This window comes from Platalea leucorodia (genome assembly GCF_965183815.1).
Source record: "Platalea leucorodia genome assembly, chromosome: 3".
NCBI classification, from domain to species: domain Eukaryota; kingdom Metazoa; phylum Chordata; class Aves; order Pelecaniformes; family Threskiornithidae; genus Platalea; species Platalea leucorodia.
In genome coordinates this window covers 59,804,394-59,829,444 of record NC_138825.1, presented here as the reverse complement: position 1 = coordinate 59,829,444, position 25,051 = coordinate 59,804,394, and the positions used below count along the sequence as shown (strand labels likewise).

General features: G+C 41.0%; 1 protein-coding gene across 8 annotated transcripts in view; it reads right to left on the bottom strand.

Moving 5' to 3' along the window:
- The window catches only part of ARID1B (AT-rich interaction domain 1B), a gene marked incomplete at its 5' end in the record, with an annotated part of 336,354 nt that overhangs the window by 221,447 nt on the left and 89,856 nt on the right, over window positions 1–25,051 (bottom strand). For all 8 annotated transcript variants that reach the window (XM_082307126.1, XM_082307119.1, XM_082307122.1 and 5 more), the window contains one exon: window positions 12,375–12,485. In XM_082307126.1, the coding sequence (XP_082163252.1) occupies window positions 12,375–12,485 (111 nt within the window). The remainder of the gene's footprint in view (window positions 1–12,374; window positions 12,486–25,051) is intronic.

The following is a 25,051-nucleotide window of genomic DNA, read 5'->3' as shown; positions in this document are numbered from 1 at the left end:
GAACATGGGCACACGAATTAAAACGCAGGACCAAAATGCCTCCTCGACTCGAACCCTTCACAACCCTATCAAGGCTCCTGTGTGCTGACTTCAGCATCTGCTTCAATTAAATGACAAGAACAGACTCCATCTGCATTGCCTTGTAGAATGCTTCAAAAAAGCAGAATTCTTCAAAAAATAGTTAAAAAAAAAAAAAAAGAAAGAGAAAGCCTTGTTGTTTTTAAATATGTTAAATGGAAGCAGCCTGAACTGCTCAAGCCTTCCCTCCAAGTTTTTGAAGGCACGATCGAGCAGAGAAAGGGTTAAGTCCTGAAAAAGAAAAGAGCAACAGAGCAAATCTGACTACATGTTTGAAAGAGCCTATAAAATGTTACAAGCAAAACAGGAAAGCTTGTGTTAATAATGCATAAACCAAAGGAGGGGGAAAAAAGCTACCCATTTAATGGAATAATGCTTTTATCCTTGCAGTTAAAACGAAATAAACCATGACTATTAATCTAGTAAGGCCACGTAAAAACGCAATTTTTAAACATTTTCTAACAGGGGACAGTTCAGTAACCGCTCTGGAGAGCGAGGCCTTGTGCAGGGCCGCGCTCAGCGCTAAATACCAGCCTCCGCTCGGCGGAGGCCATTACACCCGCCCCGTCGCCATGGCGACGCTAACAGTGCGCCCGACTTCAAAGACAAAGATGTAATTTCAGACTTCCAGCAGCCAGAGGGAGCGGTGAGAGCTTTCTGCCCGGGCGGCGTCAGCTGATGATCAATTATAAAAATGCCCAGGACGGTTTCGAGGCGGCCTGAACCGCCGCCCGCCCGCCCGGCCCCGGGGAGCCCCCCCCGCCGCCGGGCTGAGGGAAGGCGCAGAGCGCGGGGCCCTGCCCGCCCGCCTTCGCTCCGCGCCCGGCAACAGCGGGAACGGCGCCCAGCGCCCGGCCCTCCCCTCCGCCAGGTCCGCGGGGTGCGGGGAGGGTGCCCGCTCCCGCGGCCTCGCTGAACCACCCGGCAGAGCTCCGGCCGCTGCCCCGCCCGGCGCCGCTCCGAGCGGGGAGCGGGCGGCTGGGGCGGCCGAGCCCCTTCGCCCGGCCGGGAGCGGGGAGAACCGCAGCCTGCTAAATCAACGCGCTTTTAATTTTATAGTGTCATTCCAACAACAACAAAGTCGGTTTCACTTTTTCATCCTACATGGAAAGAGTAGGGATACTTGCAAGATTGGTGCAGTGGAGAAAACCCTCACAGGGAAGGGGAAAGCTCGCTTTCAAGTTTTGCTGCTATGTGGATACTGGCAGTAAAGAGAAATAGTAGTGCAGAAAAAGCAGACGTTAACTTAGCTTATACACCGTTGTCTCATCAATATGCTCTTATTAAGCGTGACAAAAATATCCACTTAGAAATCAATCTGCAGAGCGGGCCCTGCCGGCCCGCCGGTACGGTGTGCCGCCCAGGAAGCCGCGAATTCGAGCGCAGATGCGTTTTGTTTTTTAAAGCCCCTTCACCGAGTCTTCGGGAGGGAGTGCAGTTCTCCTAGGTGCCATGTTTCCCACAGCATCACAGCCGTGTGCCAGAACCAAGATAAAAGGTATATACTCCCTTTCGGTTTACTAAAGTTGGGTTGCCCTGTGAGCCTCTTAAAGAGGAGACAGAAGAGCTGCAGTAAAGACAGATCCTTGAAGTATTTTTTTTTTTATGTTAATATATACAGAGAGAGAAATATAATCTAAACGGCATTACATCCATCACTTGGTTATTACCTAGTCTGAAGGAAACCTAACCCTGTTCTGCAGAAATTGAGACACTTTGCTTCCCTCTTGCCAGGTCATGAAAGAACCAGGAGCTTTCGTACCCTTACCAGAAAGGCACCTTCCCACCTGACAGAGCCCAGCGGCGTTCAGAGAGACCTAAACCCCAAGCACAGCAGCACAAAGCATACCAGAGGGCCGGCGAACACGGCCGCACCACCCATGCACACGCTTCAGGCTAAGATTACAGGCCAGCCCGTCGGCCAGCCGGGCCGCAGGCGCTGCCGGGCGAGCAGCAGCACACGCCACCACGCCACGTCCCTGGACCACGTTCTCCCGGCCCAAGGCGCAACACGGGCCAGCACCTGCTCTTAGCTTTTGTCGCTCTCCCTGATAAGGCTGGGAGGTACGTACTGCTCTGAAGCCCTAGCTGGATCCTGTGTGTGACCCTGAACCAATAACCCCAGGCTGAGCTTGGAGGACCGTTAGCAGCCCGGTCTGCACTTGCTTAATCATGAATGTATGAGTTCCGGGGGCTACGAAATTCAGCTTTTGAGAAAACTGAGTCCATGTCGTCTAAACTAAGCACACAGGAATCAGAAGTCTGTGGGAAATTCAAGTATACATAGAAGGCTATACAGAATGTCTTAGATTGCTGGAAAAGTAATAATTTTAAAAGTTAAAGACTAAAGGAGGAGATTGGGGGTTTTTGTTGTTCGGTTTTTCTTTTAAATAAACAATTTTTTTTAAAAAAACCCTTTGCATAGCTGATCACATGTTTTGTTTCCAAGTTACATTTTTAATGGATGTGGGTAGTGAGGGGAAATGTGTCAGTCTATAGGTCCTTTAATTACTCTTCAAATCTGTAGTTTCATCGCACACTGTAAGTGACAAAAGATAGTTCTTAGCCTGCATGGCTAGCTGACTCTAGCCCTCTGATCACATCTCCATGGAAATGGAGGTCAAGTGATCAAAATTATTATACAGGAGGGAAAGTTTGTTTTTCTGGTGAAAATAAGGTAAAGGATTTACAGTATTGACTTCAATCTGACCTGTACTACTGTGAATATAGGCATTAAAAAGCAAGGACTAGAAATCACTGGTTCTAACCAGCAAAAATAAAAGAGCTAAAATGTTTCTACGTATATGTGAGTATGTGCATGGGTGCATTTCTCAGCGTTTCATAGGATCTGATATCTGACCTCTGCTTCTTTGCAGAGGAGAAAGACAGCTCTGTAGGTAGGCCGAATGGCCCCTCTCACACCGAGCTGCAGTCTAAGCACCGGAATAACCCTGTGGCCAGAAGCAGCCAAAGACTTTCAGAGCCAAAAAAACTCCTGTACTTCGTCACACATCAGAATAGGAACAAAAAGGCTGTTAACTGTGATTTCCAATGGGGCAAAATGTCTAAGGAGCCATGCAGGAAGAATCAGCAGTCATTTAAAAGCACCAGTGGTGTGTATATACAGTCTTCCTAAGTCTTCTTTAAATGCACAGGCAAAACAAAGGAAAGGAATGAAGATGGAGAGAAAATGGACTGTGAGAGAATCCAAATGAAGCCACAACCATGAGATGTTACTTATTACAAAAACCCCAAACACAGATTCTAAAATTTTACAGCCTTATTTCAATAAATCCTGAAGAAAATTGCACTGAACAACTTTACTTTTTTCCTACTTTCATGTAGGCATCTAATGATACAATAAACAGGATGGAAAAAATTAGGTTTTTATGAAGCTTTCATTAAGCCCTATTATTAAAATCTTGACATGGTCTGTAAATTAAATAAGAGAAAGAGATAATCTGGAGTTTTTCTTCCATCTCCACTGCAGCAGTATACAAAAAACTGGTAAGGCTTTCAATTCACTATAAAAGTCTAAAATCAAAAGATAAGTTTGGATTATGTCCCGTGCCATAATGAATTAGTTCACTAGGGCCAATGTCTATACTTAATCCATACACCATTTTATCTACCTATACAATCTTGCTAAGTTATTTTAACAAGTTAGTCTAAAAATCTCAGATCACTTCCAGTTCCTTTATTTCCATACTTTTCAAAAACAACCACTGGCCATTGTATAGTTTGCAGTTTAAGAAACAAACGTAATGTTCTAGATCTCTTTCATTACCTTTTGTGCAAAATACATTGGCAAAATTCATCATCTATGATACTATAAATGTACATCTGAGTGTACACCTTATGCTATGGCATGAAGCAAGCTTTGTTCTCTTAACTAGGTCCACTATTGTGTATTCAGCAAACCTTACTAAAGCTTACTGATGCATAATGGATTACTACACGCAAACATATAAACTCTCATGTACGCTTATCTCTATATTACTTCCCAAAACGATAACTGCAATAGTATGGTGGAAGACAAACTATTAAGTGAATTTCCACCGGGGGAGGGAAATAAACCCAACACCACACATTCAGTTATAAATTCATGCCACTTAACTACGATGTGAAATAAATGATCCAGAATGGCATATTTTCCTATACTAATGCAATTATTCAAATGTGCCTCAAAATTCAGGTCCTAATTCTAATTTAACACAGTAAGTCTCATTCCACAGGTTGAGATGATTAAAAGGGTCATGGGCAATTGTTTGCGTAGAAGGAAAAAGATCAAAAGCCTGAACACTGGGAACCAAAAGTAGCCTTTTGCTGATGTTATCAGCTTTTCTGTCTTGATTTCACCACACTATGATGCTTCACCCCCCAAAATTACATTGCCAACTCAAACAGGACCCTCTTTATAAAGTCCTGTGGGAGCAGAACTGTGTTTGGAATTTTGTGGGAAACGGCACAGAATAATCTGCATGACGTTAAAGAAAACTGACACAGCGAGTTTAAGTGTAGTGCCTTTCAAAGAGAACTGCAGAAACCCCCCCTCATTAGAGTGTGTGCGTGTATATATACTTTCTTTTTAAAGGTAAATTGATAGTGGAAGCCTATTTACATGTAACACACTTCAGAAGCACTTCTTACACACAGCACAGTATAGCACAGATTCTATAAAAAGCCACCATGAATTGCTGTCTTCAAGGGAAGGCTTCATAGTGAATCTAAGATGTATGGCTCCAGCAAAGGAAGGAAGGTTTCAGAGGCTTAAGCATTACAAGGCATTAGGTTTCAAGAAAACACATTTGAGAGAAATTTAAAAACCTGTTTCAGACTTCAAAAAAAATAAAGCAAAACATGTGAGTAGTTGCACACACTACAGGACTGACATTATCAGGATTCCAGTGTAGTACTACAAAACAAATAATACATTACAAACACTTCCCATTTGCACTACGATGGCACCTAAAATCCCCAGCAATTATGGATACACCATAAACAATCAGACAAAGCACTGTGAAACCTGGCCTAATCTTAACACTATTGACCGTGACTGCACAAACATCTGCTTACACAGAAACAGCAAGCTGACCAGGAGCACTCAGAAGTGAGCTTCACATCAAAGACTGCTAACTCTTTTTTTTTTTTTTTTTTACATGAAAGTCACAGCAATAGCACCAGAAGCCAACACATTCCCAGCAAACACGAATGGGTGGTAGAAGAAAAAGAAAAGGCATCTACTCCTAGGCTTCAGATGTTGCTGTTCGGAATGAGTTACTGTGTTTAGTCAAGGTTATGAAGCTGAGGTCACGCTTCACACTGGCTGGTGAGCACAAGTAAAGGAGTCATTCTGGAAAAAAAAAAAATTCCTATCGTACAGGAATACTTGTGGTAAAAACAAAAGAAAGAAAACACATTTACAGTGTCTCAGGTACTTCCTGAAATGGTATTCAAGTGAGTAATACTCTTTTGTCTTACTTTCTGCGTCGTAATCCCAATGTTCACACAGGCATGAACAAAGACATGCACCAGTGAATATATTAAGCTTTGGAATTTATAGTATGCTATCAACTCAAAATTTACAAATACCCAAGCAGGTAAGACATGCATGCTTTTGTACACACTATATATACATACATACGTTGTGTAAAATGTTCAAAAAATAAAAATGATCCCCAAATTCAAAAAACCCTACTGTTTTAGAGTTAGATTCCCAAACACAGAACCTAAAGGCATTGGCTTGGAAATTGAGGCAGATTAAAAGGACAGCTAGTGCAGTTACTGCTCCTGCAGCAGATACATCTGAGCCATGCACGCAGAGGGACCCGCACTACTACAGTTTACGGCCTTGCATATTAAAGTAACCTTGGGGGCTTTCAGCTTGCCTCTCATTTCAAGCTGCAAGCTTTGGTGGTTCAGGGGCTACCACATGCGCGGTTCAGTTGCCTCAGCTATGGGGGCAGCAGTGTCTGGAAGAAGGAACAACTGGAGGGGGGAAAGAAAAAAAGAAAAAAAAAAAGCTTCAACCACCCAAATTAAATCTAGTTTCTTGAATTGACACCAATACTGTCCTGGTATTTGGAAGTATAAAGTATGTTGACGCAACTCCTCATAGCTTCAACAAAAAATTGCAGGAAAAAAAAGCTACTAATACTTTAATATTACACTTAGGACAACGTTGGCCTATTTAAATACAAGTTTTTGCAACCTTACCCACTACTGAGATCTATAATCCCTTAGCAGGTTTCCCATGTACATTTCATGTAGAGATCAGACTAAATATTTTTTTGCATTTGTAAATTTTCTTAGATCCTAAATTAGTAATTGTGTTATTACAGGGATATTGTAAACGTTGTAACAGTGAAGCATTTTGAAAATAGAAAAGGTGATGGAATAGCCAACTATCTTTTTTACAGTACTTAGTGAAATTAGTTTTTATACTTCCATAACAACTTAACACTGGTTTTTAAATAAATATGATCAATCTATCAAGCAAAACCAAGTAATCCTGTAAAGCACAAAACAAATTAATAATAACAGGACCTTCTCTTCACATCACAAATTTTAATTTTAATAGCAACAATACTTAAGTCAAGAATCAACAATCTCGGTTTCAATGTTTCAGTTTAACCCTGCATGGACAACATATGCTCGGGGCTGCTCTGCACTACTTTAATTGTACTTTTCCCCAAAAAGGGGACTTAAAATGAATGTACAAGTTGACTCTCCGACAATGAATCAGTTTGATCACCGACGTGAAACCCTTGGCTCCACTGAAGTCAAACGTAAAGCACACGTGAACAGCGGGTAGGCTAAGATTTTCAATGACACACACTAAGTTCATTCCCCCCGATAACATCACCGATGTCAGTGGTGCTGCAGTGGCTTGCGCTGGATTTGACCCACTGTGCTGACCGACACCAGGACACAAACAGGAGGCCACGTACAGACTCTGTACGCGCACCAGCACCAACAACAGAGCATGTTTTGCACCTCACAAACATACTGAAATACATATACTTGGTATCTCTATACATACGTGTCATACGAAACATGTTCTAGCTACCGGTTTATTACGTGGAATGGCGAGAACAAGAAAGAAACCAAACTAGCAACTGCACTTGATCTAGAATTAAAATGGACTTGGAAAAAATAGCAACTTTTTCCAACTCTGTGCATAATGGCTAAGAAAAGCCTTTGAGAAAGCTTAGTCACTTCTTTGCAACTTGAAGCTTTTTTCCTTTTATTTCAGGCTTAAACAAAGTTCAGTGGGGCATCAAACTGCCTCAGTTTTAAATTACAGTCTGTACTTTAAAATAGAATGCATGCACCACATGTTCCTGAAGCTAGAGGGTGGGAGTGTTATTCATTGAAAATTGAAGGCTTGTTGAGTCAATAATCTTCTTTCACAGAGTAACAATTTTCAGCTAAAATTTCTTGACCCAAACAAAGGAAAACAAGATCATTCAGTTATTTTACAACATTGCAGAAAAAAAGAAAGGAAAGTGAGAAAGAGGCACACCAGTCTTATCCTACTTGATGTAAAAACAATGGAAAATTTAATTCACAAGTATTACATACTCACATTTCCTTCTTGTTCATGGTTTAACATACTCCCAAACAGTTACTTTCAGATGGAGACATGAATAGAAGCGAATAACTACAGGACAGAATTACCATCGTGTACTACAGATGCATCTATCAACTGGCAACTGCATTTGCCTCCCAAGAATTACCAAGAATCTATTTACAGATTTTTTTCCCTCCTTTTTTCTCGAATCAGCAACAGTATTCTGGATTTTTGAAAATATCGCTTACATTTATACCAAGCTTTCTAATTCACTTAGCTGCAAAGAATCCAACAAGGATTAAAAGAGAGAGGGGGGGGGGGGGGGGGGGGGTTACTGCATTACCTTTCCTTTAGTACTGGTTTGTCCTCACCAGAGGGGCTCCAGTGGTAATTAATATTTACATTATGGTAGTGCCCGCAACTCTGATCATGATTAGGGCTGTCACAGAATTAATCCATGAACTCCGAATTCTGACTGACCTAGTAAAGCACCCATTCCCTCAACTCCAGAATCAACCTTCCCCCTTCAACACTGCATGACCTCCAGTAAACACAAGATGAAGCCGAGCTAAGTTGTAAGACTAAGGCCAGGATTTCCCTAGAGTTTATGCCGATCCAGCTAAGGGCTGCCCGAAGCCCACCTTCCCTGCAGCCTCCAGCCGTGCATGCTCACACCTCTGGGCTTGCACTCACTGACTGCACTGAACAACCCAGGGATGTAAACTGGCAGAAAACCTACCTTACAAAAAGAAGTGAACTGTCTTCTGTCTGTTTGGGGCTCTGTGACTGCTGCAGGGCCCGACTGCGAACACTGGGATCTGCTGTGCCACCATGTCTCCGCTGACAGCATGTCAGTCTTAAACCCTTCCAGCAAGATCATACAGTCTTTTAGGATGCGGCTAAAATTAAAGCTGTCCCTACTGTCCCCTTTCCCATCACAGCTACTGATTCCCATCTCCTCTTCTGAGGTACCACCGATGCCCGTGCAATTACAGAGTGATTCAGTCAAAAGCTAGCCCAGAAATAAGGAGTTGTTATTTCTCAGCTGGTTCAGCTCCCCAAGTCAAATCCATCGGCCCATCCCAGGGCCGACAGTGGAAGAGATGGGACGGCACAGCCAGCATGCTGTGGGGCACACAGCAGGACTGCAGCCATCCTGGCTTACAACACCTCAAGCAGCCACAGAACTTTACCTGTAGGTTGTAACAAGAAAAAATTAGCAGAAACCCGTGTTTCAAAAGCATGACAACCTTGGGTAGGCCATTGGGCCTCATACCTCAAACAAGCACACCTGACACTGGGCAAAAAAGGACCTTATTAAAACAAAAAAAAAGTAACAGCAAAACCACCAATGCCTATCTGAAATTACTGTCATACTCATGCCAATAAAAAAAATTAAATTCATTTATGTTTTCTGCTCTTCATTCTATGAACACAATCCAACGTGAACATTTACAAAATTACTCATTAAAGACAAAATAAAAGATTAGTCTTCACAGACACACACAGCCTACTGCTGACACAAGCTCCTTTACTGCAACAACGAATTTGCAGATACATCATTTGGAAGCTTCTTCCTGTAAGTCTGCTCTAGCTTTCTCACAATAGCCGAAATGTGTATTTTGCTATTATCCCTTAAGTCTCAACAAACACATTCTGTAGTAGCTGTTCTCCAGACAATTTCATTCAGGCTTCTCCCCCTTTATTCCTGCACTCTAATAGGGAACAGTTTCTGTTTATGACTTCCTTTCCTTCACAGAGTACCCAACTCCCATCTTTTCTCAAAAGCTTGAGATTTCCTTCTAATTGTGACCCCGACAAAAGTGCTCGGAGCACTACTCTCTGCAACTTTTCATTTGGGCTCTCAGTGACTCCACATGGTCAGAGACCCACAGGTCAAACCCTCCAGATATCAGAGCAGTTAGGAGAAGGAAAGCAAGCATTGTATAGAATCTGACAGGCCATTAGAAGTAGCTAATAAAGCCATATTTTGTTTGTAGCCATTTGTTACCAACCCACATTACAAATTTGTCCGCTTTGAACTTTATGGGAACATTCATGCCAGGACTTTTATATACAATGTGTGAAGGAAACGGAACAACTATTGAGCTGTTTAGCTGCGCTTACTGTGACACAAACCTGCTGAAAAAACTCCCCCAAAGGATGACACAAGCCAGCATTCAGTGCTGCAGAAAGTGGCCAGCTCCTCTTCAAATCCATCAAAGGGAAACTCTTTTTTCAAAGCCACATCAGAGAACACCATTCACCATTTAGTATTACATCTCTTTTGTTGTTTTTAGACACTTGTATAAGCTTGCTATGTAGCTGCTGTGATTTTACACAATGCCCTTAAGAAATAAAAAGATAACGGGCAAATTGTATAAATACCAGAATACCATGAAACAAAACATAACCAAATTTTATTAAAAGCGTAACACCACTGCTATCATTTCAAGCTTCACTGTACAAAGACAACTGACTACCCTCAAGAACAGCATTATCTTGAAAATAAGCTTAAGAAGCCATATTTAGCATCCCAAAATGACACTGTAACTAGGAATACTAAACAAGGGATCATGATCACGGGTTTTCATAAGCAGTTCAAAACTGAATACAGAACTCTTGCTCCAGGAAAAAAACAAGAAACAACAACAAAAAACCCCGATGTGTTTATATGGTCAAGCCATCCATACCCCAAAAAGAGTTACATTAAAGCATTTATCATGTTCACCATACTTTGAATGTATGGATTGTTCCTAATTTCTAAGACATTTTCCTTGGAAGTAAGATGATGCGGAGTTTGCTCACACTACCAAAAAAAGCGTTGTTGCCACATACGAAGGGTTGCAGTTGGATTTTTTTTTTTTTTGAAAAACCAACCAAAAAACCCACAAAAACACCCCTCAGACCAAAACCAAAACAAAATACAAAATTATAATACCTCCCATTCCCCTCCAAATCCAAGCGGCAGGGTTTTTGAGTATATGAAGTGCTCTTTGGCTATGTATCAAAGCTTTTCAGTAATGGAGTGTCTCAGTAACAGCATTTGGGACCAACTCAGAGTTTAAGGTATGTTGCCAAAATGGTTAACATCCACTGTTAATACTACCAGCTTACTCATACCTAGAATAATAATGAGCTACTAAATATACCAAACACTCAGGGACACAGATAATACCCAATACTCTGCTTAGATATCATGATGATGGAGGTAGGACAGAGCATGGATTAAAAGTAGGACAATTGTTTAAGAAAAACCACAGGCAAATTAGTAGAACATTAGTTGATAAATAACTTTACTTCTCTCTACCCTAATAAACACTGTTCATGAAAAACTGAGCGGTTAAAAAGTTCCTTTTAATATCACTGCTTTTTAAAATAAGTAATTGGTGCCAAAACAGTTCAATGTCCACAGTAGCTACTGTTTTTAAGGTAATCGCTAGCATTAATTTTTGAGACCTGTTCAGAGAAACTAGTCTTTTTAAAAAAGGTTTCCTGAAAAAACTGTCAAATTAATACTAGTTCAAAGCAAATGGGTGTCTTCTCACACCAGGTTCCATAGCTTCTCCTAAGACATGCATGTCTCAAACGTCACATAAAGAATATGTAGCATATATACTCTCCCAGCTGCTCAAGAGATAACTTTAAAATGCTACCAAGATGTTTATTGTCCTGTTTTCAGGGGTTGACAATAGTGCCATATGCCAGAGGTAAAATATACAACGACCCACCAGATTTCACACACACATTTGCTGTCTCGATACGGTAAACTCTTCAGAGGGATTCCTCTGCTAACTGGAAATGAATACATACCCAGTGAACTGCAGGAAATGCCCTATATGTTTACGATACATTAGTCCAAGCCAGAGGTCACATAGTTTATAAAACGGTTTTCATAATTTATAACATATTCTAGTTGGTTTAAACTCATGCTGTTTTACTACAAACAAACAAGAAAATCCCCAAACCAAGATGGGCACACAGAGGCAAGGCTAAGGAGTACTTTGTCCATTACGGTGAAATAAGACCATCAAAAATGCAAGTAGCTGCAGTGTCTTTACAAAGTATATTAATTTGTGCAGTTTCTCCCACAGCAGAATGCATAGAGCTCAGAAAACTAAGAAATGTTACTCCAAAATAATCTGCTAACCAAAAGATCAACCTAGCCCAAGTATCACTATCATGCCCACTTCTACACTTCGGTAGTAATAGCAGCAGAATTAACATGTCAAACTCATTACTGATGCTTGGGGTTTGGAGCAAATAACTCCTGGCAGCAGCATTCTAAACCAGAATCTACTGAAATCCTTCGAAAACGGCACAGAAAAAAAGCCTCTTCCTCACCAGATTGTTCTGTGCAAGTATGGAATTCCTAAAGCTAAAAAAAACCAAACCAAAACAAAACAAAAAACCAAAAAACAAACAAAAAAAACAAACCAACAAAACAAATCCCCAAACCAATCCATTTCCTCTATGCAAATACACATGTGCACAAGCACAGAACGTGGATGTGCATAAATAGTGGTATTTTGAACCAGAACAAGCCTACGCTAAGTCCACTCACATACAAGCTGTCTGTTCTCACCATGTTTTTAAAAACAGTTTGTGATCAACCTCATTTAATACTTCTTTCATTATTTCTCATCCGCTCATCATAGATGCAATGAAATCCTACATAAAGTGCTTTCATTTTAAAATACTGAAACAAACATTAGTTTCTTACTGGTAAGCTTGATGGTCTTTCTTGCTGGATTAGATTCAAGTCTTCATGGTTAGGCTTTCCTGGGGCCATCGGGGGTTGAGATCTGGTTCCATAGCCTTCCTGAGACATGTCCTGCAACAACAGTTGTAACAGAATTATTAACCTGACTCAGTACTTACAATTAAATCCGCATCACAGAAGGGTGAACGTACAACAGGTGAGTGCTGATGGTTTTTTTTGATCAGAAGGTTTTACTAGTTATACCTTCTTGATGGAAGTATCAAGCTCACACAGGTACTGCTGTGACCTGTGCTGTTCGTAAAGAAATCCAAGGAGCAGAGCAACATGCTGACAAGCAGTAGGGAATCTTACTACTGGAACATGTGGAAACACACAAAACCAAACCTGCTAAATAAAGGACCCCTTTTTACAGTAAAAGAGTAGCAAGCACAAAGTGGTCTCAACATTGACCTACTCTGAGATGGATTCTCAAGCTCTTTGATGAAGTACTGAGCCAGGTGCCAAGACTGACTTGAAAGTAAGATTATAATCAAGCCGTGTCATCAGACTGCCGTAACAACCCTGGATTTACCACGACTACTACTGGCACAACTTTCAAACACGGGCTATCAGGTCAGAGCACACAACCCAGTCACCACGTCTGCTGGAGGCATGTTGCGTCTGATGGGTTAGAAGGAAAGCATATTTGATCAAGAGTAGCTCCAAAGATTGTACCAGCAACCTGGGGATCTTCCTCCCTGTGCAAGCCCAAGCAGCCTTTGGTAATGGCCTAACACAACGCCCACCACACAGGGGCGGGGGGAGCAACAAAACAACCTCCCCCCTGCCATCCCCCGTCCCACAACACAGGCTTACTTCACAGTATAGAGACTTGCCCATTGCAAAGCCTTAGATGCAGGCTTCATTTTAGCTACTATAGCAGCTTCTACACTAACGTCTTCAAGAAAAACAACAGTAAGTGTAATACTGACACTTCAGCACGTGTAACTTGCAGGGAAAGTTGGAGAACCAGTTCCCGACTGCTAGAAAAGATATTGCACCTTGAAGGTTTTTCTTTGTTGTTTTAAAATGGTTTAATTCTCCTCTCCAGCTCCCGAGTTTACTACCAGTTCAATTTGCTTCAGCCACCCTCACGCCTTCAGTTTTGACACGCGGGCGCCCCTGGTGCGACGGGGCAGGGGAAGCTGTCCTCTGTCCCACCCCACCCCACCCAGCCTGAACGTCCCCTGGCTGCTGCGTAGCAGGGGCCGTTCTGACAGCCCCCTGTCCCTGTCACGCACAGGCTCCCGGAGGCAGCCGGCTTGCAGAGCAGGAAAGCTTTCCGTCCCCGTTTTTAGCCCTGCTCCTGACAGAGGGAAATTTGTTAACAACCCCACTGCTTCCATTCAGCCCCTTCCATCGCTTTGGACTCTCCTGAATTATTTTAAGGACGCAGAAAATTCAGCGGGGCCAATAAAACAAACCCCAGCAAACCTGATACGATGTAAACCCAGCAATAAACGATCCTATCCCTACGCCTGTGCCAAGTAAAATCAAGAAACACTTAAAAGGCCAGCACTTCAATGTGGTTACCAGCAGAGGGTAACAATTAGGCTTAAGGGTGACAAAGGCTGATGGCTGAATGATTATTATCCCCTGTGACCCCCCGCGCTCCCCCCCGCCCAGATTTCCACTTGTCACACAGCTCTCCTGCTGCGCACACCAGCAGGTTCCTGTGGATTAACAGCGAGGTTTAAAATCAACAAATGGCACAAGGCCTCCATTCAGCAGCCTTCACCCCAGTACAAAGGAGTAGAAAGGTGCAGGACAGCTTCACAATAGGCAAACAAATGAGCAAACCTCTGCTTTCCTTTTTATTTAAAAATGCGCACGCACACACACACTCACGCACATGCACGCTAGGGGCTGTCACTGCATAGGCATCTGTAATAAAGCCAGCAACCCCAGATTTCCAGTTCAGTGTTTGACTCCCTTCTTCCTAATTCTTAACAAAACTACACCAAATAAGAACCACTTGTTAAAACAACACCAACAAAAAAACACCCAGAAATACCAAGAGTGGTGAAAAAGGATAAATGGAATATTCAATTTAGGAGACGTCATTTTAGAAACACAATTGTTCCTTTTTCCAAACAGACACTACAGGATTTTGCTGGGAAGCAAAACATGTTTCATAGTTTGAAAAATGAAGAGCCATTAATTCCTTACAAAGTACCAAGCATGGTTTTTACCACATGTTTGCAAGATTTCAACCTCGCTTCCTACTGAAATTTGCAGGGGGACCGGAGGGGGAGTGGCAAGAGACAGCACGCTTTCACACGAGAAATACTGCATGTTGAATGGAATTTACTTTTACCTGGGTATTTAAAGACTACCTATGACATGTCTTTCCACACACTGAAGAGCACATAAAAAACCCTGGACATAACATCCTTTGCCTTTCTAAATACACCATTTTCATAGTGCTTTCCTTTCTGACTGTGGGAAAAATCAAATCTTTTTGCTCAGTTCTAGATGAGGTCTGGAAACAAATACTGCAGACATCCATGTTCGTTCTGATGCAGATACCCGTGCACTCCAAATGACACTGAGATCACATACTCTTTCTTATATTCTCCATAAAGCCATTCAGATACTTGGATCACTCTAAACTTGGAAGGCGGCTCTTGAGGAGTGAAGAATTAGGTTGCTCTCAGTAAGTTGCAGGCATAGGAATCTCCCAGATGAAATATGCATGGGGGTGTGTGTATAATTTTATGTGTTTATACATATGCATTGTCCAATAAAAACAGTCCATTTATATACTAAACATAATGACGATTAAATAATAGCATATTTCACTAAGAGGTTGGCTTCATAACCAAAACAGCGCTTAGTATGATTTTCACTGGAAAACAGAGGAGAGAAAATCCCTACTGCCTTTCTTCACTTCTGCATTAGGAAATTTTGTTAAGATACAGCATATTACAGAATAGACCCAACAGATTTTGAGAGATATTAAATAAGAAGGACAGAAGTATTAGGGTAAATTGTCCATCACTGAAGAAATGCATGGAATTGGCAATTCTCACTTTCAGTTTTGAAAGGTCATTTTTCTTTCTAGCATCTAGGAAGGGATTTATTGGGGAGCGAACAGAGGGAACGTAAGGGGAAGAGGAACATGTTACCACATGTGCTACAGTCATGGCTGAAGAGTCCCCCACTGATATCAGGGCTCAATCTTCTCCTGGGATCCCTGATTTTTTTTCTTTTGACTCCCAATATTTTATCCATCAATGACATCGACTTTCAAAGCAAAGCTTACGATTTTTTATGAATCGCAGAAAATCCTTCCTCCCGTAGAAGGAGAGCATGTGTGTAAGAGAAATCCAGGCTTTTATAAACAGAAGGCTACAAGTTTCCACTCAGAACTTCCCAACTTGGCACAAACCCAATCATATCATAGCTGTTATAGCACAAACTGTCAACAAAGTTGTAAAATAACTAAACACAGGGCTTCCCCCATCAGATTTTAGAAAAGGCACTGGGACAAATAATCTGCAAGTCATAAGCATACACTCAAAATAGCTGAAGTTTGGAGTGTTTTCACAAAACGTTTATACTGTGAACCAGGTAAACAAAAAAAAAAAAAGACCACTATGCCTACATTTACACAGCCTAAGACCTATGCATTGGGTAAGCTGTTCAGAAATCAATCCATATACAATTATTATATTTGGGTAATAACAGTAACAACAACCAATTGCTTATCATCCACAGAGCCAGGACTAGTCATTTACCTCCTGTTCACGTACGCTTTTAGCTTGCCCTGCAAATTGTGGTATATGGAGCTCAAGTTTGAGGAGTAGGGGAGGAAACAGGATATTTTCTTCCCTCTTATTCTCTGTTACTGTATTTATTCATCTTACAAACTTCCAAAGTGTCTACTTCTGGTGTGGGATTTCACTAACACAGAGGTTTCGAATGACCAGCTAGGCCAGTGTACCAGCCTGCAAGAAAGTCGAAGGCGCCTTGTTCCTGCCTCCCCCAATTCTTGCAGTTGGACACGCACCCCCTTAGTCTGCATTGGGTCTTTACTAGACCACTTTGTGAAATGGTGCAACTTAAAACTCGCCAGAAAAATCACCCCTTTCCCCCTAGCTTTATCATGGATTACTGAGCAGAGCTGGCCTCGGGAAGGGTTGGGTGAGCGGAGCAGAAGGAGGAAGCTTCCCCCCTTTGGCAGCAGCCAGCCACGAGCCCGGCTCCACCAGCCACCAAACTGCAGCCCAAGTCAACTGCACTGTGACCATTTTTGGAGCAGGCCACAGGTAGACAACCTATTCCCTTTTGATGTGCAATGCTAATTTGTGTCATGCTTTCCCTCTCTAGCTGGACCTAGTTTTAAAGAAGCAAGTCTGTCCAGATTTACATGTTCTCTGCAAACCTGAATGAATATAGTGCTGATAACGCATGAAACCATGTAGATGAAATGCACATTTGTTCTAAGTTCTACCAAAGAAGATAAGATCTAATTATTAAATAGTTTAAATTATTTTTAATGGAAAATGAAAGCATAATGAAAACATTAATGTTTGGGGGAAAACACCTTTAAAGAAGGGCTGGGTGAGAACCATTATTCAGGCTTCATCCACTTCTGCTGCAGCAAATTTCAGAGGGATAACATGACCACCCAAGAAGATAAGTACCATGACGGTTAAATAGAAGGAAAATAATTTATGGAAAATAATATACTAGACTTCAATTTGAAAAACTCATTAAAAACTATTTTAGCTCATGTTCTTGATTCAGTTGGTTGATCCTTAGAAGACTTCAAGTGTGAGAGCAGTGAATTCTACAGCAATGTGACAACAGCAAAATTGAAAGCAAATGTTAATTTTTTTTTTTTTTTTTCCTCCAGACCACTTGAGAATGGAAGTCAGGACCCAGTGCAGCAGCCAAGAGGAGCATACAGCCCTACAACACAAGATTATTTTATTCATCTCTGAAGGGATACAATGGAACAGAAAGAAGGCAAGTGAAATGTTAGGGGCTATAGAAGGACATTCCTTGTTATCACGTAGCCAAGTATGTGTTTTTTCAGTGTAGGTAAATACATACCAACACATTTCCTCTCTTTCCACCTCCTGCAGTAAAAAGCTACAATAAAAAAAAAAAAAAAATTACTTACTAGAATGGTGACATATCCCTATACAGCCAACTTCTAGCCCAACCTTAATACCTAACATGTCACCCCCCAAGTTGTACACTCTCTGGCAGCACAAAACTGACAACAAAGGACAGCCAACCTGTTAGAGGAATATTGTAGGTAAGGCTGTAAGAAAAAAACGTTATGCCCAGGGGCACAGGCAACACTGAGTCTCACGCAAGCAGCCAACAGAATGCAGCCCTGTGCGGAACGATCCACTAAGGACAAAAGAGCAGATAGGTTTGCTTCAGTCCTGGGCAGATGCTCTGCAGAGGTCCTGCAGGATGCAGACGGACTCCTGCAGAAGATCCTGGATTAGGAAGAAATGCACATGTGTATCTTGAATCCTAGGAATCAGAAATGGAAGAAAAAACAAACAAACAAAAAACCTAAAGCCTTGAAGAAAAGGAAATTGGTATCTTACAGCTGGAGAGCATTGTGCACAAACCAGCAAGCAAGTCTCATATTGCACAGAGGGAACAGGCGATTGCAGGAAAAAATTGTTTGGTATGTCCCAGCACCTATTACGCCAACAAAAAAGAGGAGAGTGCTAACCACCAGAGGTGGATTACCAGTGCAGTCTGGTAATCCCCTTCAACATGCTAGTCTGTGTTTACATGATGAAGTGAATAAACCCTGTTCATAACCAGAATATGTAAATCATTTCAGGCCAACCCCCTACCACCACCGCGGAAACCTCAATGGAGACAAGGAAAGCAGCTGTCCTGAAGTACGGCAAGCAACGGGCTGGCATCTACCTCAACATGCTGATGCTGTTTGTTGACTGTTGCTTCAGCAGGGCTGGCAAGCAGTGACTGCTCTTCTTTCAGGTGGTTATCGTTTCCCCACAGTCAAGCCAGGGCAGGATTGTGCCCTCAGAAACAAGGATGATACTTTGCCTTACCAAGTTAATTTTGATCTTCCTTACAGGTACCAGAGGGAGTCAAGAGTGTCAGAGAAGTGCCAAAGCAAAATTGTCCTTTCCTGTTCAAAAAGGAGACAGTTCATCCAGAAATCATATCTAACTCCTCAGAGAAAAATCCTACCATGTACCTGGAGAAATTTGGAAAACCTGCCAGTTTGGATATCTCAGGTGTAGACCAGCCACTGTCAGTAAGACATCTCATCATCTTCTTCAGTGTTATTAATACGTTCCCTTCCAAGATATCTGCATTTTCATTCTAAAACTTACTTTTTCCTAGATCTCTTTTTTAAGCTAATTTATTAAAAAAAAGCACTCTACAATGGGAACACCATTTTCTCCCTTCAGGATCCCAGTTATCACAGCATGGCAACTAAATTAAGTCTTAAGACACCGGAGGGGGAAGGAAAAAATATACTTTGCATAAGCAGGCAGCAGCTGATGCAAAAGATAGCTAACTTAGGTAAGCAAATATATTATTAAGGCTCAGTCCATCAAAACTCTCAGGAAGTTATCAGAAACTCAGACTACCTAACTGTGGAAGGTTTTCTCCTGCAGAATACACTGAAAGCATTTTAAATGCAGATAGGGTCAAAAAATGGCTCCCACATCTCACAGGAAGAACGCTGTTTGTTTGGACAGCATAGCTTCTAGTCACATAACAGGTAATTGGAGCCAACTAACAAGAAAGAAGGGTCTCTCTTCCTAAACGCTCTAGTCCATTTTCATATGTGTCTCGTCTATATGGCCTCCAGGAGCCATGTTAGCAAGTGATGCAGGAAGAGCTCCAAGATGACATCATTCTCAGAAACCCTTATCTTGCTATTCTCTTTCCACCACTATTGCATTCCATGGATCACAGAGCATATCAATAGTGGATTTAATCAGAAACAACACGTTTCTTCTAGTTTTCTTCTCTCATACTTGTAACATGCCGCATGAAAAAAAATAGGTGAGTTTGATGTTCATATTAAAATGTGACTGTTGCACATTGCACAGCCTGATAAACAGCTGTCAGTGCTTTATTTACAGGCAAAAAAGGCAGTTTCTTTGTTCTACATATGTGAAGTTCCAGTGTGAATAAAGAGATGAGAGAGAACGTGAAGAGGTAATCTGAGAAATATAACTTGGAAATAAGGGGTAAAACAAGCATTTTATTTCCATTAATTTCCCCATGTTTATAGAGCTTTTTAGACTTTTCCTAAAAAACCCTACAAAGCTGGGCAGTCCAACCATGCTTTCATTTTTTATACTCACTCCTTCCTCTCCCTGCCCATCCTTTCACTGACAAAGCTATATTAAAAAAAAAAAAAAAGAAAAAAGAAAGAAAGAAAGAAAAAGAAAAAGAACCCTGGGCAGTTTTTACATGTCCTATTCTTTACAGACACTTGGGACAGACTACCACATTAATGTGATGACTTACAGATTTTGTGTCATCCCGCATCCTGCCTCGCCAAACTAGTCCTTCCTAAAACTGGGAGGAATGCATCTCTTCAACAAACCCGACACATGAAGCTGGGCTAAGAAACAGCTCTGCACCCTGAAGAAAGAGCTAAACCCGACAAAACGCAGGAAAGGGACAGGATTTAAAACCTGCCGTTTCTTTCAGCTCGGCTGCTGCAGAAGCGGGGAGCTGGGGGGCTCCGTGCCCCCGCGGCGGCAGCCTGCCCCAGACTGCCTGCTGCCGCCCAGGACGCAATCCCAAGCATACGGCTTGCGAGCAGAAATCAGGTCAGAGCACTGCCCGCAGCTTACAGCGGAGCTGAAAGCCTGAAGCCAGCTTACAGAATAAAGAGAAAAGCTGCACCAAGAGCAGCTGCTACCTCTAGGCTAATCGAGCTAGGTACCCAAGGATGAGACTTCCTCACTTGAGACCAGGAAACATTTCTTCAGTGTTTTCTTAGGGGCACGTCTGTAACTGCTTTAAGGTAAAAGCCAAGACTTCATCTAAAGGCTCACAAAAACCCGCAAATCTGTGAGGAGGGGTTGCAAGCAACACCCAAAACATCACTGAGGTCGCATAGAAAGAAAAAAAAAAAAAATGCAGAATGGTGAGGTTTGTGTGTTTGTTTCCTTCCACTCACCACTCCACCCCCAAATATAAAGCTATATTATGTTATAGACTACATTTATTTCACAGTCCAGTGACACCTGTTAACTTATTCTTTAATATTCCACCATGGAGGTCTCTTAAAAGAAATGACTGAAATGAGGTTTACCTACTATTTTATCCACAGCAGAATCACAGGAGAGGGAGTTGAAGTTCAGGTGCAAATAAGTCTGTAATAATTTTGGTAAAGAAGGTTTTCTCACTGGACTCTACTGTTTTCGTTAACTTAATTTTTCAAGATGCAAGAAGGTTAGCATGTTACATTTGGGGCTAGCGGACATAGAGAATTAGCTGCATTACCGTCCTTTCTTTCTCTGCAGTCTGTGAAGACACAGAATACCTGCTCAACAATCTTTAAATCCAGCCACAATGTGGAAAAATATCTTAGTCCAAGGAGTGGAAAGAGAACAATAATTTACAGAAGCAGAACAATAATTTACAGAAGGAAGCACCCAGCAGCATAAGCAATTCAATGGACTGCACAATACAACAGTTTAAACCAACAGCAGCAAACAATTTCTTCGATCTTTGAGGTAGAAAAGCCTTCATCACCATCACCACAACTGTGATTTTTTCGAAAGAAAGCATTTCCGCCTGGGTTGGTATTGGGAGTGGTGGGAAAAGGGTGGAGGGGGGTGGAGGGCAAGTGAAAGAAGTGATGAAAACGTAAAACTCTGAGACCAGACCCCTGATTACTCATTAATACAGCAACGAAAAAACTGACTTTGATTAAAAGTTGGTGAAGGGCTGCGAGGTAAGAAAGCAACAATAAACCTCTCCTTTTTTGTGAGGGTGAAGGAGCATGATCTTTATGAATTCTGTAGGCAGACACCCAAAACCCAAACACATATGGCTAGTTATTTAATTTTCTACCTAAAAACATGCAGGTGGAATATACCTAAGATGGGTACTTGGCAATCAGGGAGAAGTGTGAGGAAGACATGAAGAGAGAGGCTGCGCTCTTGCAGAGCTTGATTTATTGAGGGACAGCTCACCGAGACCAACAGTTGTTCTCCTCTCTCCCACAACAAAAACACCAAACAGTTTTGTCAACATGTAAAGGTAAACTTGTTTAAGTGGTATCTTATTTACTTTGATTTGCTATTTCATTCTTTGTTGTCCATATCTGATTGCAACAACTAAAACACACTGTCAGATTTCAGCTGCATGCTCCAAAATCTATTCCAAATCCTACTACAGTAGGAGAGAAATGCAGTAAAAGGGAAATACTGGAAAGGATAATGAATACATATAAAATATATGCTGACCTACATTCAGATAATACATTGTCTTAACAACAAAATCCCAATTCAAAAAACAGAAAAGGAAACTGAATATATGTACACTGAACATCTTCAATTATTAAAAAAAAAATATGGCCAGCCAAAAAAAAAAAAAAAAAAAAGGTCGTAAAATTTATGCCAGGAAATATTAACAAACTTATTTTCCCTACCTCTGAGGAAAATAATGTGTATTAATTTAAAGGCCATAAGAGAATACTGCTGCATTGCAACTGGCCATGAGGTGTAATTTACAAGACCACTAAAATTTCGAATATATACTGCTCATACAGAACAAGAAAAAAAAAAAAAAAAAGAAAACAAACAAAAAACCTACCACTCAGATTTATTAGTACTTTTCAGACTTCACAGCTTTATCACTTAATTCATAGTATTATACTATTTGCATTTTAATTTTTTTCTTAAAACAAGATTTGTGCATTTATATTCTAAAACATTTGTGTAGACAACTTTGTCTATGAACAGCCATCAGATTAATGGATCATAAAGTAAAAGACTATTACGTGATCAGGTATCCTTTGATAAACTCACTAATCTGTTTAACTTACTGCAAAATTTCAAAGGTACAGATAAAATTATTTCTGGGATATTAATTTTGCTCTCAGAATAACACTAAAAGAAAATTATCATTGAGTAATAAGGAGAGTGGCAAGGGGAGCAACAATAGTTATGATCACTAATCTCCTAAAACAAAATAGTTTTTTATCAGCCTGCATTCCAATAGTTTTACTATCAAGTTAATTAATAGACTCCTTCGCTAATATCTAAATGCCAAGCAATTAATGGCACTGAACTATAAATGGCTTTGTCTTTGCTCTTGTAGAGTTATTTTATAAAGCAAATGCAATTCTATCACTTCACTGATTTAATGCAGGCTTTGTGAGGTTAATATTCCCAAGCAATCACAAAATAAAGAACTGCTTTAATTAACCTTCTGTGATTTAAATACTGAGAGAAATCAGAATTTAGAAACCTTAAATACCACCATCATAACAACAACAATAATAATACTTTGTGGATCAAAGCCAAACCACTGATTTGAGAACTCTTGAGAAATACATTTGAACACATGTATCTTACTGTATTTCTAAACTCATTTAAAAAGACTTTTCTTTAAGCATAACATACTAAATCCATGGTAGATTTTACACAGTTTTTGTAGTTGAAATTAAAAATGTTTCCTTTCAGGATTATTTGCTGATAAATACTGAAGTTTTTAGTTTGAAAAAATGATTCAGCATCCCCACATTCTGCACTTGAATGCTTTGCAGAGATTTTTGTTACAGACATGGGACATTGCCTGCTGAATCTACAAACTGATTGCATGTAAGTAACTGACCACTAAAAAATAAAGGAGCAAAATAGGACTTCCCTTTTTCCCCCAGACTAAATCTTCTCTTTCCAATTTACCTGAAAGGAGGCTCTTATTGCCAGAGTTTCTGTATGATATTGAATGCTAACTTATTTTAGTACATGAAAAAACTCATCAGGACTCAGGCCTTTCTGCATTGCTCATCTTACAAGCACAAGAGCTGCGATATGTCTGCTACGTTTAGAATGCTACAAAAACAGGGGATAAAAACTATAAACCAGCAGGATACAGGTGGTCATGAACATTCCTGCCAAAGAGGTTTACAGTGTGCTCTGAACCATCTCCTCTGACTCTCTGGCCAGTTATCATCAAACCCCCAGCAGCAGCAGATGCCTGAAGAGGTGCACTTGCTGCTTTCTCAGGAGAAGAAAGCAGACCTTCAAAATTCCTCCTGCATGCTGCAAACGGAAAAGTCTACTTTTGGCAGAAAACCATTGATAGATGAACACAGCGAAAGAACACACAGACTGGGAAAATGTTTAACTACAATGAGGGAACTTTAAACTAAAAGTGCCATACAATTGTTAACACAGAGGCAAACAAATAATTTCACTGACAGCTCTTTGTAGGATTATAAATCAGAAGCATAAACAAGTTTGCTACATTTTATACATAAACAGTAGTACCACTTCGCAAGATAAAATACTTCTCTTTTCCCAGTAATATCACTTAGCAAATCCAAGTTACTACAAAGACAGGTGTGTGTAAGGGGTAATTATACATGCTAGCTTTAAAGGCTTCAGACCTAATAGACTGGCGTGGATTTTTATTTGGCTAAATTGATCACCATGTCTGTAAACCCTCGCTTTAAAATAACAGGGCTGAGAAAGTCTTCTCAAAATCTGAATGCAGTTTTTTGGGTTTGGTCAACATGCCTTCAGCAAAAATAAGCCTGCGCTGCTGTGAGGGCTGCTCCATGCTATGCCCTCAATTTTGTGTTCGTGCTCAGGTGTGAGTTTACAGACAATTATCCTCGCTTTTTCTGCCTGACTATTCCTGCTAGCTGCTTGGCTCTGAAAGATCATTCTCCAAGTCTGACAAGCTAGCCCCTATTATAATCTTATAAATACAGATATAAATCACTGAGGGGAAAAGAGAAAGGTTTGACACATTTCCTGGAATGATATAAGCAATGCTGAGCAAACAGCGCATTCCCCAAATGGACAATAATCAGCTATTCCCACTGCTGGGAGAATATGTAGCACAACAGGAGTCACGGATTCACTGAACTCCTGAGCCGAGTAAGTAACCTCCGCCACAGAGATAAACAGCCATATGCTTAACACTTATTTGCTATTATAGCAGTATCACGATCATGAAATAAGACTTTAGAAGAGCAGAAATCTAACTGGCAAAGACTTCGATCAGTTAAGTGTTCATTGAACCTATGCAGGTTCAAACCTCGTTTTCCCTTCCTGAAACATCATGTGCTTAAAGAAAGTCTCAAAAAGGATAAATTAGTTTTATGCACAAGATCAGTACGGTCCCTAAGTATTTCAACAGTTTGTTTGTTTTTAAATCACTTCAGTGTTCAGCAAGGTGAGGTGACAAGAGCCTTTCAGAGGTGCTGGTCACTGGTAGCTTGTCTAGAAGCCAGAAATATAAGTCGTGGTGTGTGAGTTTGGAAGTCAGTTGCTGAAAGCCTGCTCCCCTTCCCTCCTCCGCCTCAAGTCCAGCCAAGCTTTATGACAGATGCAAGAAGTCAAGGTTGCACTCTGCTTTTTGATATCTATCTGATCTCTCTGAAGTACACTGGCAACAAAAGGTTCAGCATACGAGAACGG